At 45.1% G+C, this 19,124-nt stretch overlaps 1 protein-coding gene across 12 annotated transcripts in view; it reads right to left on the bottom strand.

The window, feature by feature from the left end:
- Positions 1-12,768: 12,768 nt before the first annotated feature.
- The window catches only part of LOC137341754 (immunoglobulin kappa light chain-like), a 65,841-nt gene continuing 59,485 nt past the window's right edge, over positions 12,769-19,124 (bottom strand). For all 12 annotated transcript variants that reach the window (XM_068005226.1, XM_068005223.1, XM_068005228.1 and 9 more), the window contains 2 exons: positions 15,723-15,793; positions 12,769-13,730 (listed from right to left, as the gene is read on the bottom strand). In XM_068005226.1, coding sequence (XP_067861327.1) covers positions 13,623-13,730; positions 15,723-15,793 — 179 coding nt within the window. In that variant the 3' untranslated portion in view covers positions 12,769-13,622. The remainder of the gene's footprint in view (positions 13,731-15,722; positions 15,794-19,124) is intronic.

The following is a 19,124-nucleotide window of genomic DNA, read 5'->3' on the forward strand; positions in this document are numbered from 1 at the left end:
CATGTTCTGAAGTACCTACCAATGCTAGGCCATTTATCACCATCAGTATTACGGAGACTCTCAAGTGTATGAAGAAGGCAGCTATTAATTTATTGAATCATTTGATGAATCTCTTTCATGAAGTTAATCAGAGAAGATTTGAGCAATCCTAGTGTCACCCTGCATGGACATCCTTGTCATGGGGGCATAGCCAGAAACCTTTCCTCCAACACCAATCTGGTTGCTGGTGACATCAACGACACTGTTTTCTGCCCATATTGTCCATTGTGGGGTTTAACATCTGTAAAAAAGTCCTAGTGGCCGTCGATATATGATGGTGGTTGGAAATGGTGAGCATGGGGATAAATTTCCTTGCGATTTTCAGCTTATTTCTGGTGTATAATTGGGGGAAGTAACTTTGTGTGGCAAGAAAATGGGGCAGACAATGTTTCCATCAGTTTTCCACCATGAAATTGCTCCTCTCAAGTTTCCTCACACCTTTTGGCCCTTCCTGCGATCGGTCTGCCGAGTCACGAATGCCCTCATTTATGTATATTTATTATCATTATAATATATTCTAATATTATTAGGGATGGGTAATAAATGCTGGCCTCGTCAGTGACGCCCACATCCCATGAACGAATAAAAAAAATGAGGGCCAGTTGTACTGCATCTGAGTTTCTTGCTTTTACATTTGCAACGTACTAGGGATAACTCAGACTGAGAATAATTAGGCACAGTTACTGCCAGCATCATCTGAGACAGCTGGAAGGGAGGAGTTTCTAAACCTGAAGAGGTGGAGAATTTCACTGCTGATTTCTGCAGCTGGGAATGACTTTTTGGAGCGATGTGTTTTTTTGCCACTCTGCCTATACTTGCTTCTCACTGTTTCTGACAGGGTCAGTACACCAGCAGATCTCCACCCCCCACCCCTGTCCACAGTGGGCGTCTCCCGAGCAGGTACATGTTCCCTGTGGGCATACCCTTGTACACCATCATCATGGAGGCGGGGGAGGAGCAGCACAACATGGAGCAAAGGAGAGTCATACAACATTTAAGGAGGATGCATCCCAGCAGTAACAGGCAACATAGGTTATATAAGGACTTTACTGAGGAGCTGTGTATAAGAAGAGTGCGCTTCACCAAAGAGGCAATAGGGCAGCTCTGAATGACTCAGCTGCTGAATGAGGACGTGCATCTACGGCCATCTGCCTGCACTGCTCTCTCTCTCTGGCTATGGAGTTAACCACTATATTCCACTTGTATGGCACAGGCTCATTTCAGGCAGCCACAGACGGTCTCTGTCATATTAGCGAGGCTGCAATACGAGTATGCATTTATCAGGTTACTGAAACATTTTACAGCAGAGCTGGAGAATTCATCGCTTTTGACAACACAGCGAGGCAGCAGTACTATGTTTTCATATGACAAGAGAGGTGATTAGCAAGTCTAGATTGGTGAGCCAGTGGGTAGCTTTGGAAGTAGCTTGATGTAAATCTGAGCTGCCTCTAGCAAACAATGGAAGCGGGCACTGATTTACAGTTTGTGACGGGTGTCATTGTGAATGGTATCTCATCTTCCAGAGGTGTTAGAACTGACTGCATCTGCCATGCAAAGTTCTGAAATGATTCAATGTGGACCATTGTTTCCAGGGTGGTTTGAAGCCGAGAAGTTCTTTCATGGGATCGGCAATCGGGTGTCTCTTTGGGACATTAGCATTGTCTCAGAACTCTTTTCAGTGTGCTGCAGGGTTGGGAGGTGGTGGGGGAGGATTTGTTGGTGGTCTGTCCTTGTCAGAAGCTTTAACAGCATCAGCTTGATCCCAACAACAACTTTCATGTGATGCTCCTGTTCTGTGTTATTGATTAACACAACGAATGTTGTCAAAACGCCACCAGACATGATTTGTCGATTTCCCAGTATGATTACCAACATGAAATATGGCCATCCAGTTTTATAGCATTGCTGGCTTCCCCAGCAATGCTATAAAAGGGTCCAGGGTGCAATCGATGCCACTCATGTTACGTTGTGAGCTTCCGCAGAAAACCCCATCAACAGGAAGGGCTATCCACTCCCTCAATTTACAGATTGTGTGTGACAATATGCTGACAATCATCCATGGGTATGGTAGTGTAGAGTTTATTTTACTGGATGAGTAATCCAGAGGCCTGGACTAATAATCCAGAGAACATGAGTTCAAATCCCACCATAGCAGTTTGAGAAATTGAATTCAGTTTAAAAAATCTGAAAATAAAAAGCTGGTCGGATTGTTATAAAAACCCAACTGGTTCACTAATGTCCTTTAGGGAAAGAAATCTGATGGCCTTACCTTGTCTGACCTAAATGTCACTCCAGTCCCACACCAACGTGGTTGACTCTTAACTACCCTTTGAAGTGGCCTAACAAGCCACTTAGTTGTGTTAAATAACTACAAAGAATACACTTTCACCACAGATTGCAGCGGTTCAAGAAGGCGGCTCACCACCACCATCTCAAGGCAACTAGGGATGGGCAATAAATGCTGGCCTTGCCAGTGATGTCCACATCCCAAGAATGAATTTTTAAAATGTCAACACCCAATATGCCGGAAGTTGTCACAATGCATTCATCCTTTGAAATTCAGCCTTCCTCAGGGAAGAAAATTAGGTCAATGGATGGGTTCTAGGGACAAAGCCTATCTCCACACCCATGGCTGAAGACCCCACCAAGAGTGGTCTGAAAAGTAGCAGATACCTTTAAGAATGGTCATTGAAAGGACCATCGGGGTCTTAAAAGCATGCTATTGCTGCCTGGACAAGTCAACGCCTGATATGCTGGTTCCGTGGAGTTGGAGGCACCGACTCGTCCCTGAACAATTCTTAGGTTGGGGTCTACTGCAGATTCCAATAAAATTGCCACACGCTTCATTGGTGCCTGCAACAAAAAAAAAGCTTCCCTGATGTTGTTGCAAATAAGAGCTGCAGACAAGAGTCACACCTTTCAGTTGTTGCATAGGCTCAGAGTCTGCATGTAGACATCCTTTTTTTCAGGCGCGTACCCATGAGTTTTGGATCCCACGACTCCGAAGCCATAGGCAGCCTCCTCCTCACCACTGCTGGGAAGATGGCACATCCTCACTGAATTTCCACTTGCCTGGTTTCCTCGTGCTCTGTGACTCACCCGGTGCCACATCCTCACCAACATTATCTAATGCCCCCCCCAGGTGACTGTATCTGGTGCGTGGGAGTGAAGAAGCAAGTGACACAGGGGTTGCGTCAGAGAGGGTTGGGTAGAGGAACATCGGGTAGGAGGTCTCTGCAGGAACTCATGGGTGGGCTGGAGTTTGACTTTATCTCCCTCTTCATCATCCTCCTCCTTGTCTTCCTCCTCATCATCATAGTTCACAAGGAGGTAGTTCTGTCTTTGTTCCTCCTCCTCCTGTGCTCACCATTGCTGTGGTTAATCTACAGGGTAGAACCTAAGAATGAGTGAGCATCATCCCCTTGAAATTAAGGAGACAGAGAAAGAGGTGAACATTGTAGATGTTCACTGGGATTTCAGGGCAACAGTGTAAGCATTTAGTCACTAACCTGATGCTGGCAATATTACCCCAATCTTGCTATCTCCCATGGCAAGAGAGAGTGCCCCCTCATGAGTTCCATGGCCTTGTAAGGTGTGAGATGTTTAAAATTGGGCTGCTCTCTCTGGTGGTCTGCATCTCATGGGCATTGTGTGTCAATGTCTGCTGCAACAAGATTGAGTAAATGACTGGAAGGCTAGCAGTTGAGGAGAGTGTACCAAGTGGCATGGGACAGCTGAAGTAAGAGATGCAGGGCTATCAGCCTCTTTAAGTGGATGAAGGAGTTTTGAAGGAGTTTTGCATGTTGGTAATTGCATTTAGGGGAGATGGGTAGCCATAGTGCAAGATCCCGAGTTATTGCGCCCTCCCTAACCAGAATGTATCGTGAGAGGTTAGTTGTCCGACTGTTCCTTTAAGAGGGTGAACAGTGTACTGGTGCCCAAGGAAGAAAAGGGAGAATGACTGGTGTGCTACCTTGCCTGCCCTGGAAAGGTCGTTGAACTTCTTGCAGCGCTAGTGTGTAATGCTGGGGAGAGAGTTAGCACTCGGTGCCACCTCCCTCCAGGTTGACATTTCTGGCTGGTTTGCTGCCATAGACAACCATGTGTATCCTGATCCCAATTTCCTCAAGAAGGGCTTGCAGGTCAGAGTCTGTGAAATTGTGGTACCTTGTTCTCTGCCTGTGTACCAGCTGTAGTAGACATTCTTGAAAAGTGTCAGAAGAAGATTCCGGATACATACAGTGAAGATAGCTGAGCATCAAGTCAGTGAGCCAAGCACTGCTCCTTGCTTCCCTTCTTGACCCCCAGTCTGTCGCTGTAGCGTTCAGCCAGAACTAACATTTAAAAGTCTGTACTCTAATTTTCATGCACTCCAGCAGATTACACCTATTTTACATGGGATTTATGTCAATCACTACTCCAATGGATATGCAAATAGGCTGGCCTAGGAAACCCTCGTCTCCAGACCACCAGCGGGTGCAAATCTTTTTCCAATGGACAAAAAAGCGGTGCAACCCAACGCATGGAAATTCACCCCCATGCCTTTAATGGATCCCTAAACTTATGGCCATCTCACATCTGCCCTCTGAGACCTGCTCTCTTAGGCTTGAAAGCTGCACCTGCTCCTTCACTGTGGGGGTAAGTTCCATGCATTCTCCTGGCGACTCCCTACACCAAACAGGCTAAGATTTGGAACTGAGCAGCTTTTCGGACGTTGTTCGCCTTTTTCCTCCACCAAAGTGTTCTGCATTGATGCTGAGATTAGTAAATCAGTATGTGGAGGATCGTGGGCATGAACCCACCAGTGAAATACATTAGTATTTCACAAAAACATGTAATAGACATGTGGAATAATATCCTTTGGCCCACATTGGCTCCCAATCCTCCAATTTAAAATGATCATCCTTGTGTTCAAATCCCTTCATGGCCTCGCCCCTATCTCTTTAACCTCTTCCAGTCCTATAACCCTCCTAGAATTCTGCTTTCTTCCAACTCTGGCCTCTTACGCATCTTCCATACCCTTCGCCCCACCATTGGTGACTGTGCCTCCAGCTGTCTAGGCCCTAAGCTCTGGAATTCCCTCCTTAAATGTCTCTGCCTCTCCTCTAAAACCCTCCTTAAAACCCACCTCTTTGACCGAGCCTTTAGCCACCCCTCTTAATAGTTCCTCCTTCCCAACCTTGACCCCAAGCTGAGCTTCCGATCAGATATCCGCTCCATCACCAAAACCGCCAACTTCCACTTCCGTAGCATTGCCCGTCTCCACCCTGTCTCAGCTCATCTGCTGCTGAAACCCTCACCCATGCCTTTGTTACCTTTAGACTTGACTATTCCAATGCTCTCCTGGCCAGCCTCCTATCTGCCACCCTCCATAAAATTGAGCTAATCCAAAACTCTGCTGCCCGTATCCTAATTCACACCAAGTCCCGTTCACCCATCACCCCTGTGCTCGCTGACCTACATTGTCTCCCAGTCCTCAACACCTCAATTTTAAAATTCACATCCTTGTTTTCAATTCCCTCCACTGCCTTGCCCCTCCCTATCTCTGTAACTTGCTCCAACTCTCCGAGATCTCTGCTTTTCTCCAATTCTGGCCTCTTGTGCATCCCCGATTTTAATCGCTCCACCATTGGCGGCCGTGCCTTCAGCTGCCCAGGCCATAAGCTCCGGAATTCCCTCCCTAAACCTCTCCGCCTCTCTACCTCCTCCTTAAAATCTACCTCGTTGACCAAGCTTTTGGTCACCCGTCCTAATACCTCCTTATGTGGCTCGGAGTCGTATTTTGTCTGATAACGCTCCTGTGAAGAGTTTGGGATGTTTTACGACATTAAAGGTGCTATATAAATGCAAGTTGTTGTTGTTATTATTATAAATGCAAGTTGTTGTTGTTGAATATGTTATGATGTTAGCCTTTGCCCAGTGGTAGCAGTCTGCCATCTGAGTCAGAAGGTTGACCTTTCAGTTTGGTGAGGGGGGTGCTATCTTTCAGATGACATTAAATTGAGGTCCTGTCTGTCCTCTCAGATAGATGTAAAAGACCCTATGACATTATTCGAAGAAGAGCAGGGGAGTTCTCTGGGTGTCCTGGCCAACATTAATCCTTTGACTAACATCGCTAAAAGCAGATTATCATTTATCTCATTATTGTTTGTGGGACCTCGCTGTGCACAATTTGGCCGCCACATTTCCCTACAACAGTGACTACGCTTCAAAATTGGCTGTGAATCACGTTGGGACATCCTGAGATTGTGAAAGGTGCTATATAAATGCACTTCTTTATTTCTTTTATAGGCAATTCAAGAAAATAGCTTTAGTAAGTTCATGAGACAACTAAATATATTTCTGGAGAAAGGGATTAAGGATTTGGTGTGAAGGTAAAGTTGAGATCAACCAAAAGGAGGGAAGCTTATTGGGCCAAACAGATATTATAACACAGGAAACCCGTTATCCTGAGGTTGACAAGGTCTTAATAAATAAGGCTTATATTGGCCAAAGAAGTGAATGTGTAAATGCAGGTGGCCACAGCAACACCAGCAGGAAGAACACTCAACTGCTTATCCAGCTACCGATCTGCAGTAATGTATGAACTGGCCTCAAGTGGAAAGATACCAGATCAAGATGGTTTTAATAAGCTCGTTGTATCCTAAAAAGCACATCACATCATTTAACATGACATGTCCTCCATCAGCTTCATTTCTATGACTGATGAATCTTTCCTACACATTTTGACAATGGTGGGCGCTAAATTGGGCTGTGTAACGCCCGTTATTTCGGTGCTACACGGCCTCTCCGACATCCAAGATGGCGTCTTGGATGCGCACGCATGTTTCCAGCGCACGCACGTTTCCTTGGTATAGGAGTTAGCGCAGGCGCAGATAACGAATGCTGGAATCATGTAAAGTAGGGAGACAATGGCTTCAATCAGTGTACAATACTGATTTAAAGTGATACACACGATTTTGGGACTTAACGCTCAACTCAACGCACAATCTAAACCCCGACCATCTGAACGTGTCTTAGAGTGCCTGGAGGACCCCCCGCCAGCGCTATTTAAAGGGACTATGCAGGATTTACAGGTTAGTGGCTGGATTATTACTTCTGGCTGCCCACACATTCACAACTGTTTTTGGAGGTCTCCCACACTTGAATATGAGGACGCAGGGACATTGCCCAATATTTAGAGCCAGGACGTGCAGGAGTGAAGTTAGGAAATGCTTCTACATGAAAAGGTTGGGAGAAGTTTGGGAAGCTCTTCTGCAAACGGTAGTTGATGCTAGCTCAATTGTGAATTCTAAATATGAGATTGATAGATTTCTGTGAACCAAGGATATTAAGGGATATGGGGCTAAGGCAGAAATATGGAATTAGGTCACAGCTCCACCATGATCTCATTGAATGACGGAACATGCTCGAGGGGCTGAATGCCGCTGCCACTTGCTGCCTACTGATATGCGCTACCTCTCCTGCAAGAAAGCGGGCCGTGGGTCTATGCAATGTGCCTGTCATTATGAATAGCTGCCAGTGTGTGTGGCCTGTGAGTTGTGGTTTGGCGGCTTGCAACAGTAGCAATGTGTGAGGGTGAAAGGAAGCATCTGATTTGAAGAGTTGAGTTCTGATGGAAAGAGTTTGTTGGTAGGTGGGTGTTGGGGGGTTTAGTGCGTGGAGGAGTGGATGTGGCTAGTGGTGCAGTTGGCAGGAGATGCCACTTGACAGTTGACCTCACTCACCTTGACCACTCATGTCAAAGCATTGAACTTCTTCCTGTACTGCATTCATGTTCATGATGCTGTGCGCCTGGCATTGACTTAATCCCCTACTGCCTCCCACTGCCTTTTGGGTGTATGTCTGGAGGGCCTCTTGCTCCCACCCCCCATCCCCCTATCTGCGGATATAGGATGTCCCTCGTTCTGTCCACCTCTTGCACCACGGCCTCTGGTGCATCAAAAGAGAACCTTGCTGTACAGACTCTCAGATCGGCAGATTGGTGAGGTCTGGCATGCAGATTGGTGGATGTGGGATTTTGTGGTGCACAACCTTTATTCAATGTTTTAACATAACTCATCAGTATGTAAACATAAGGATGGGACCTGGATCTGTGCTTTACGTGTGCAATGTCTGATCTCCGTTCAGGCTCCGTGCAGACAGCAGGCTGTTATATTCAGCAAATAACAGGCATCAGCTACCTTTAAGAGATTTCTAAGAGACTGCCTGCCTTTAAGAGATTGGAGCTCCCCCTGCTGGTGGAAAGTGCGAATTGCATGGAACGCTCGTTCAACGCTGATTTCCAACGTAGATTGCAGGTGAGTCCTCAGGTCTGACGAAAATCTCGTCCTGCCTGCGCAGGGACCATTGCGGGCGGGGTAATAGCAGATCGTGCTGCTCCCACCCAAAAACAGGCCCTATCCAATTTCCCCCCCGGTATGTTTTATCAGCTCAGATGTGTTACTAAAAATATGGAACATTCAACAATATTTACATAGTTTGAAAAACTATGTTCCCAAAAATCCTTGGATTGCAAGATCCTTTGCGCGATATTTGTATAGTTGTGTGTGAGTGAGAAGGGGAACAAAACATAACGAGATCAAATTCGTACTAGGCTGGAACTTAGGAGAGAGGTCTGCAGTTTCACCTCTCCCTAATACCTTAATGGTCTTATAGACAAGGAAGTACAGGGAGGCCTTCTCAAAGTAGCTTGAAAGTAATGGACTTTCTTCCATTTCAGGTCTCTTTCCTTTTATTATGTACCACTTTGTCTTGCAAGCACATAAGTAGTCTTGAGATGTTGAAGGAATACTTACAGTAACAGACGCTGCCCAACCTGTAGCCCATCTTGGGTGTCAGAAAATGACTATTCATCATGTAGCCAGGTTGTGTTACAAGGATTTGCTGGGTGAAGTCCTTTTATGATGTCAAAGCATTCAGCTGCTAAGTTACACCTTAAATGTGTCCCTTGCTAGAACATGGGCATCCATGGTAAGCAATGAAAGAACTGAAATGTTACGTCAAAGCTTGGCACGGGCCTGTCGTAAATGTATAGCAGGTCGACAAACCACACTTTGCAGCAAGCAAATTAAGGTCCTCTACCTGATAAATGGTACTGTTGTGTAGCCATATCTTCCCAGTTTTCTTAAGATCTGCCATCTTCTTCCACACCTATTCCCAGGTCCTGTGGTTATTGGATACAGCTAGCCGGCACCTGCTAACAACATTTGGGGTGGGTCCCTGGAGTGCTAAAGAGGGTAACCCTCCTCACACCCACATCAAACAGGAGCACCTCCACTTTTCCAGCCATGTAATGTGGTTTGGGTGTCCAGCAGCTGCATCACTTGACCATTCTCCCCCCTAGCCCATGGTTACTGAGGGCAATTGTGCTCCACTATTACCCTGGCTGTGTTCAGCTAATTCAGCACGGACTAGGGATGGAACCTGGAATTTACCTGGTCTGTATGACTCATTTAATGATTTAGTTCTCGTGATGCTAAGCCTCAAGAGACTGGAGCTCACATTGGGAATTCAGTCATGGACATCAGTGATCATGAATCACGATGCATGTACTACTCTGTCCAGTGGACTGCATGGTGTTGAGGTACAGATCAGCCATGATTTGACTGAATTGCAGAACAGGCTCGAGGGGCCTGAATGACCTACTCATGTTCCTATGCAAATTAGGTGTGCTGACCCCTGGGCAAGTATTCTGAATAAAATTAACTTTACAAGTCTATGTTGCTGACAGGAATCCTCACCTGCAGGCAGCTCAAGTTGGGAAATCATATCCACCTGATTTTTAGATATGCACTAACGACAGGCAAGGCTGCCAGTGCAGAGTTGTAAAATTATGCCGAATATGTGCTCCCATCGTGCGATGCTCTGCTAAATCATAAAATTTACCCCATTATCACACCAAATGTTGCATTTACCCACTGATCTGTTGGCGACAGCTTGGCCCATTTCTCCTCGATGAGATTTAATTAGTTATTTGTTAAATTCTGATGGGCTTTTGTGGTGAGAAATTTGTGGGTATGGATTTTTCGGATTAAAAAATTAAATTGTGAAAATCAGACAATGTTTCTCCTTGTATAACACTGGTGATTTCAGGGCCGGGATTGTCCTCTCTGCAATTGTATTCCAGCAGGACGGGAATTTTGCTTGTTCCTCCAATCCAATTTCCTGTGTTGGGGGTTTGTCGCCCATGTATGGTGGGCTCCTGATGGGATTCCTGCTGCCAAGACGGTGCCCGCCATTGCCCAGGTGCAAAATCCCCTGGTGCTACAGCACCAGAAGAGATGGCCGGGCACAAGAAGGTAAAGTGGGGAGATGGGGGGGGGGGGGGGCGGGGGCAAGGCCCTCCCCTTCCACGGGGGTACCTCAAAGCCATTAGCGCTGCTTTCCTGGAACCACTGCCATCTGCCTAATGATAGTCCGGTAAACGGCGGTAACACGAGCAGACTGGAGATAAATCCTCCAGGGATCCGGACCCTGCCTCCCCCGCCATCATTTATGAGCACCAGGCAAGGAAGGAGAAGCCAGCAGTGTACAGGTTGGCAGTGAGGTGGCTGTAGGCTCATCATCTGCATTTTCCTTAATTCTCTGCCACAATCCTACCCGATTTCAGGCAGAATCATAGAGGAGAATCCCAGCCCAGGATTTAGGACAATGTGTTAAGTGCCCTTAGTTGCACGTTAATGTGTGGCTCGGATTCATTAATTGATCTTAGACTTTCAGGATATTAACTATGAAGGATCATTGAGTGGATAAATAATATGTCATGATTCATCTATTAGTCTCAAGTCAATCTAACTGATTATTCATTTTTTGAATTCTTTGAAGAAGTAACAGAAAGAGTAGACAAGGGTAATGCAGGAGATGTAATATATTTGGATTTTAAAAAGGCCTTCGATGAGGTACCGCATGGTAGACTCATGACTAAGGTCAGAGCATGTGGAGTCAGGGGACAGGTAGCAGAATCGATAGCAAGCTGGCTACAAAACAGAAAAGAGAGCAGGGGTTAAGGGTAGCTACTCAGACACACAAAAGGTAGGAAGTGATGTTCCACAGGGATCATTGTTGTTCACAATTTACATCAACAAATTGGACTTGGGAATTAGAAGTACAATTTCAAAATTTGCTGACGACACGCAATTGGGGGGTGTTGTTAATACAAATGAAGAACGTGTTAAAATGCAAGGAGACATTAATAAACTTGCAGGATGGGGCGTGTAATTGGCAAATGAATTTCAATATAAATAAGTGTGAGGTGGTGCATTTTGGTAGGAAGAATAAGGAGGCCACGTATTGCTTGGATAACAAGAGTCTAAATGGGTAGAGGGGCAATGGAATCTCGGGATACAGGTACACAAATTACTAAATGTAGCGACGCAGGTTAATACGGCCATAGAAACGGCAAACCAAGCACTGGGGTTCATTTCCAGAGGAATAGAATTGAAAAGCAGAGAAGTTATGTTAAACTTGTATAGAACCTTGGTTAGACCACACTTGGGAGTACTGTGCACAGTTCTGGTCACCATGTTATAGAAAGGATATAGAGGCATTGGAGAAGGTGCAAAAAGGATTCACAAGGATGATATCAGAACTGAGAGGATATCCTTATCAGGAAACACTAAACAGGCTGGGGCTCTTTTCTCTAGAAAAGAGAAGGCTGATGGGTGACCTGATAGAGGTCTTTAAGATAATGATAGGGTAAACGTAGAGAAAATGTTTCCACTTGTGGGGGAGTCCAAAAGTAGAGGTCATCAATATGAGATCGTCACTAATAAATCCAATAGGGAATTCAGGAGAAACTTCTTTACCCAAAGAATGGTGAGAATGTGGAACTTGCTACCACAAGGAGTAGTTGAGGCGAATAGTATAGATGTGTTTAAGGGGAAGCTAGATAAGTACGCGAAGGAGAAAGGAATAGAAGGGTATGCTGATAGGGTGAGATGAAGTAGGGAGGGAGGAGGCTCGTGTGGAGCATAAACACTGGCATAGACTGGTTGCGTTGAACGGCCTGTTTCTGTGCTGTAGACTCAATGTAATGTACATTGAGAAACTAAGTTGAAAGGCCAAGCCTCAACAAGATTGAAAAGGGAAGGCAAAGTAAATCAGGAAGCCGCGATCCAGTGATGATAGGCTTGGATTTTAAAAGTGCCTAGGTTGTAGGAGAAAAGAAGGGGGACAAGGAGTTCCACAGTTTTAAGGTCCTGGAAACGAATGAGTTAAGAGTAGGAGATGGTGCTATGAGTCTTGAGTTCATCACCGTCAGGATGTAGGGAGCATGACCATCATGTAGAATAACATATTTGAATATCTTAAAGGAACAGAGAAGAGGTATGTGGATAAATTCACAGGCCCCCATGTTCCCAGTGGTTTGGAGGATCTCTGACTCCTGCTCCCTTCGAGCTTGGCTCCCTGCAGCGAGCGAATTTGCTTATTAAGACAGATCAGTAGAGACACACTGCACTGAAGTGTTACAGAACAAGATTGCATGTTCCATGTTTGGGAACTGGGATAAGGGATTTATTACTTTTATTCTTTAAGGGAACTGGTTATTGCACCACCAAGATCATCTCTGTCCTTTAAAGAAAGCAGCATTTTATATTGTGCCTTTTATGACCTCAGGACGTCCCAAATCGCTTTACAGCCAATGAAGTGCTTTTGAAGTGTAGTTACAGTTGTAATGTACCAAACACGGCAGCCAATTTGCACACAGCAAGATCCCACAAACAGTAATGAGGTAATGAACAGGTAATGTGTTTTAGTGATTTTGGTTGAGAGATAAATATTGGCCAGGACACTGGGGAGAACTCTCCTGCTCTTTCCCAGAACACTTACGAGCTTTTTAATATTCACCAGAATGGGCAGTGGGAATTTTGATTTACTGCCCCATTAAAAGTACCTCTTCAGCCCTTCAGTTTTAGACAGACACAGGAACATTCAAATTAGGTCTGTAGAACATGCTAAACTACTAGAGACAGCCATCACACTAATCGATAATATAATACATTTCTGTATGTTAGAAAACTGTTCCAAGTCTGTTACATAATTTAAATTAAATTCTAGCTGCAGAATTTGAATATGAAATGAACAGCTTTACGCAAAATAACTAAAACCTAAGTGCAAACATTGACTGTGCATGCACATAAACACACACATACAATGCACACACATGAGCACAAATATACAGACCACATACAGAACATTAATACACAATGACTCAGTACAAACATACATATACACAGAGCACATACATAGTATAAAAACACACTGACAAGAGCAGAAACATACATATGCAGCACACACATACAGCACAAATGCAATCAGAGCACACAGACAGTGTACACACGACATACAAACAAATATACTCACACATACACAGCACAAGCGCACACATACATCAATGTACAAATATGACGAAAAGCTAACCGTCGAACTCCAAGATAATGCATATGAAAAAAACTGAGCGAGAATTATCACAAAGAAGGATTTGGAGGCTGCAGTTTGATCCAGGATTCTTTTCCGGAATATTCCAGTTTGTTAATAATGACCTGTGTCAGTATTTGTCAGGTGTCCTGTCCACCAGCCATTCAGCGAAGCACTGCACTGTACACAACCTCCTCTTCCTTTTTTCTTACTTTCTGCAAGTTTCCCAATTGCAGTTCTGCATAGCAGATATCGTTCCCATTACTCTCATCCTGAAAAATGGGAAAACACACACAAATGCATTTACTTTTTCTGTTCTTACCTTCCTGAGCCTGCCTTCCTCCTACATTCTGCATACTTTTAAAGCCTAATCTTGGCATTGTCTGATTACTACTCCTTGGTTTATATCACCTTTTCTCTTACTCTTTTCAACTTTGCTAGTATTATCCACTATTGGGTTTTTTTTCTCTTATTGCATAGCTCCCAACTCTACAGTCATTACAAAGATCTGTGATTAGAAATTTTCTAAAACACATCTGAATATGATTCGGATTTGCTGTTGCCGACATTATTCCATTATTTTCTATCATTGAACAGTCTGCATTCACAGATCATCCCAGCACAGAGTAACCTCCCAGCGTCAGTCCCTGCTGGTAAAATAATCAGACAGCACAGAGTAATCTCCCAGAGTCAGTCCCTGTTGGTAAAATAATCAGACAGCACTGTGTAATCTTCCAGCGTCAGTCCCTGTTGGTAAAATAATCAGACAGCACTGTGTAACCTCCCAGAGTCAGTCCCTGATGGTAAAATAATCAGACAGCACTGTGTAATCTCCCAGAGTTAGTCCCTGTTGGTAAAATAATCAGACAGCACTGTGTAATCTCCCAGAGTCAGTCCCTGTTGGTAAAATAATCAGACAGCACTGTGTAATCTCCCAGAGTCAGTCCCTGCTGGTAAAATAATCAGACAGCACTGTGTAATCTCCCAGAGTCAGTCCCTGCTGGTAAAATAATCAGACAGCACTGTGTAATCTCCCAGAGTCAGTCCCTGTTGGTAAAATAATCAGACAGCACTGTGTAACCTCCCAGAGTCAGTCCCTGTTGGTAAAATAATCAGACAGCAACGATCAATATTTACAGAATACTTGTTGTTTGTTTAGGTCCTAATTCTGTTCTTCTTTATTCTCCCATATCTTTACCTTCCCATCATCCCTATGTTGTTCATTTTTCTCATTATCTTCTTGTCTCTCACATCTCTTTGCCTTTTTTGTTCTTATTTTACTTGATCAATTTTGATCTCTTCCTTCTTTTGTCAACCAACTTTTTGCTTCTGTCTTTTTCCAGTTTTCTCTTTTTCTCTGCTGTAGGCATTGAGGGGTAGAAATTGGTTCGGGGCCATTTTTTTGGGCCCAAACTTGGCCCTGAACGACCAGTGTGCACCCGGACCAAGAGGCTCGCCGATCGATGGAAATTGGTCCTGGGGGCCTCATCAACATACTTGGTGCGAGCTACAGGCGCTGGTCGCACCTCCACAGGCAGCTCGCCAAAGCAAAGGCAACAATATCTCACCTGCAGCGGACCTCAAGTAAGTCCCAGGAGGTGGGATTGGATTAGGCTACGTGGGGGCCGATGGTGACCTCTCTGGAGTCGGAGGAGCAGGAATGCTCCTCCTGGCTGCACGGGAAGGGCTGTTTAAAAACATTTTATTGCATACCTTTTGTTGGCAGCTGCAGAGCCGCTGAAGAATCCAGAGCAGGGCAGGCCCGACGCCTGCTTTGAAGTAGTAAAAGGCCTTAGGCCCCTAATTTACATATAAAAGGGGCCTAGCGCTAGTTTTAGGCGTGCCCGCGGACGCTTAAAAAATGGGTCCCACAAATTTGGCAGTAGGGCCATTGTCTGCGCAGATTGGGTGCTGGCCGTCCCACTGCTAAATTGTTGTGCATTGCGTCCATTTTATGCCTGAAGAATGGACGCAACCCATACCAATTTCTATCCTGAATTTCCTGGAGTACAGTTCTTTGAACAAAGGTAGTTCTCCAGTACCTTATCAAGTGGCCAATTATGTGTAGGCTAGACGATGGATGTTAGAAAGCTATTCCAACATGTAAGGCGTCATACCGGATCACAATGTGATCCACATCAGATATCCACAGATGCACAGGATATACTGGGTAGCTGTTGTTTCCCTTGCTATAACCTTTGGTGCCAAAGCAAAATTGCAACATCCAGCTCTTTCCACTCTTCAGAAATTCATTTTACATTTACCATGTTATCCGGCCCAAGGTGCAATCTTCGATTACCAGCTCGAGTTCCTTTTCGTTCTTGAGTTCCTTTTCCTTCGATATAAAATAATAATAATTGTAAGATAGAATAATGTGTTTGTAAGGAACATTTTTTGTGTTGTAGTAAAATGTGTTGTAGTGCATAGTGAACTGCAATGATGTATAATAATATCTTATATTTTGTATCATCTAAAGTAATTGCTTCTGATATTTGCTTAATCGTATTACTTAAAGTTAGTTACAAACTGCAAGAAAAAATGCAAATATGAGAAAAAACCAACTGAATGAATGAGAATAAGAACTGAACTCAATGAATGAGATAGGAGAGAGAAGGTGTTTGTGAAATTAAATGACTTATAAAAAAGTTGACTTTTGGACTCTGGTTTGAGGGCTTGCTTCCTAACCAGCCAGAGAGTCCCTCATCGCCACAAGGAGCTGAATCACGGTAGCAGCTGGAGCATTCAAGCAGCTGGAGCATTCAAGCAGCTGGAGCATTCAAGCAGCTGGATCATGCAAGCAGCTGGATCATGCAAGCAGCTGGATCAATTCAAGCAGCTGGATCAATTCAAGCAGCTGGATCATGCAAGCAGCTGGATCATTCAAGCAGCTGGATCAATTCAAGCAGCTGGATCAATTCAAGCAGCTGCAACACCGAAAAGCAGATGTTGTCCCGGTCATGTTACATAACTGTGAACGTTGCCCAGACATCCTAAACCGCTAGCACCAGGCGCACCGAAGGGAATTTACATCCTAATCCATGGAGTTCCCCAACACCGCTGGCAAAAGGGTTACTGACCGAAGATAGTGTCCCGGGTCGAAATAGGTGACTGAGTGCTGTTTAAATATTATTGTGATAATCAAGCTAACCAAGTAAATGTGCTCTGATTGATAAATTTATTGAAACTTATTAAATGTGATGCTTATGATGACATTGTGGCCTGGTGTGTTTGTCTCTGGGTCCAAACTAGGATCTCAGCTGAGAGCTGGACTCTTAGGGCCCGATATTAGGAGGGAGGTGGGTTGCCAGCGGTGGGTTGACTGGACGTGTGGGTAACCCGCCCAGTAAAATCGGTGGGTTCCGGGTTTCGCGCTGGAAAGCTGCGCAGCGGGCGGACTGCGACACCCGCATCATAGGCTGTCAGCTGGAGGAGCCCTATTTAAAGGGGCAGTGTTCCACTGACTGATGCTGCAGAAAGGAGCCAAAATTACAGCATGGAGCAGCCTAGGGGGAAGGCTGCTTCCTGGGTTAATGATGCCTCACACCAGGTCCTACTGGATGGGGTGAGGAGGAGGGGGAGGACAGATATGTTCTCTCCGGCAGATGGGAGGAAGTGGCCTGCCTCTGCCACCACGAAGGCCTGGTTCGAGGTGGCAAAGGAGGTCACCAGCACCACCCACATATCACACACAGTGCAGGAGGCGCTTCAATGACCTAAGTAGGTCAGCCGAAGTGAGTACACTTACTCATTCCCCTACACTCCGTCTGCCACATCGCTGCCCCCACCCCACATTTTCTGCACTGCCAACACTACTCTATCACATCACTCCTCACACCCACTCAAAGCTCATCCTCATCTTACCTGCACTTACTCACCTCGCCAGTACTCATCCCACCACTACCACTCAACCCAATCCTCATACAATCTCATGGCTCCGTCTCATACTCACCCTCTGATGCATCTCTTTCACGGTCAACCTCACCCAACCTGCCGCTACCTCTGCTGCAGCCACAGGGCATGCATCACATAAGTGTAGTAGGAAGCGTAAGGCAAACATTTCGTGAGCATGAAGGGGATGCACAAGAGTGTTTGAGGGTTTGTCATAGTTTTTACTTATATTTGATTTCTCATCAACTCACATTACATATTATATTGTCACTCCTACTGCCACGTCTTGGCCATTCTTGACTGGCTTGTGCAATAATGCCCTTTCATGAGGTTCTCCATGAACACCCTTGATGCCACCCATTGGGTCACCCGACAGTGGGTGTATGTGTAGTTGCACGACTACTTTGTGCAGGTGCTGTTGCGCAGCACTGTGTTGTGTAGCTCCACGTGGTGGAGGTGGACGGCATGCCTGGCGAGGCAGGTGATGTTGCTCGTCCTCCAGTGGAGTGATGAATACATCCTGATGGTGTGAGTGTGAGGGGGTCCACAAAGTAGGTAAATGTGTTTGGACAGCAGAGTTTAGGGTATGATTTAATAATTTGGAGTGTGGAGACAACAGTGTGGCAGGCAAAACTTTGTCTGAGGTGACAGAGTGCCCTGCTGCAATGAATGAGGGTTTACCCCGCACCTGTTAAATGGACCTTTGCAGCTGCCACTGGCTGCTGGCTGCAACACGTCTGTTTAAACAGGGAGTGTTTCCCCCAGCATGGGAAACACGCTCTGGGTAGTCCAAAATCCGAATCCTCCTAAAATCTCCAACTAATGAGGTCTGTAAACGACCTCAAGGACCCAGATAATAATCTTAAGTGGGATCCCGCCGGCTTTGATTGCCAGTGGGAGTCCCACATGCGGGGGCTGCGCACGCACCGATTCGCGTCATTGGGGAACCCGGAAGTGGGCGGGTTGGAGCCGGGCTCCGGACCCGCTCCAGGAATCCCCAATTTTAGGAGCCCCCCCGCCACGAACGCACCCGCTCGGCCGTCCAATCCCCCTCAGGATCTGATATTATAAATTTAACCATTTCATGCCTTTGATGTATTGGTGTTTATGTATGGCCGGCATGGACTCATCATGAGAGATTAATTTATTTATAAGTATATTCCTTTCACAACAAGCGAAAATCATAAATAGGATATTAGTCAGTGAATATCTTTAACTCTTTGGAGTCTAACAGTCAGAGCATTGTCAGATGATGATAATGGCTATTGTTATATGTAATCTGTAATCTGGTCTATTATTGTTCAAATTGAAAGCAGCCCATGAACACAGAAACATTTGTTAGACTGGGAAAATTAAATCCATCTCATAGTCACTATCTGATAAATATTGGGTATGGAATGTAACAAAAAAATTTTTAAAATACAGTACTGCAGTCTCATAAATAAGTGCCGAATGAATGAAATCAGAGGTGAGGCCTTACACTGTAACATTGTGCCCAGGCGTGGAAACAGTACTCATGACTAGATTTAGGAGGTAGTGGACAGGGTTCACAAAGGGGGAATCAAAAACAGATTCAAGCATTAGATCAATTGATGAAGAGAGTTTACAGAACTAAATCTGTTCACATCGGGGAAGAAAATGATTGAGGAGATGGCGCAATCCAAGACTTTGAACTAGTAAAGAGAATCGATAAGATGACTGTAGAGAGGTCGTTTGTGCAGAATCTGGAGATGTGCTAAGCTAGAGAGGTGTATAACACATGGAGTATCTTATTGGTA

This window comes from Heptranchias perlo, chromosome 24, assembly GCF_035084215.1.
Source record: "Heptranchias perlo isolate sHepPer1 chromosome 24, sHepPer1.hap1, whole genome shotgun sequence".
In the NCBI taxonomy this organism is placed as follows: Eukaryota; Metazoa; Chordata; class Chondrichthyes; order Hexanchiformes; family Hexanchidae; genus Heptranchias; species Heptranchias perlo.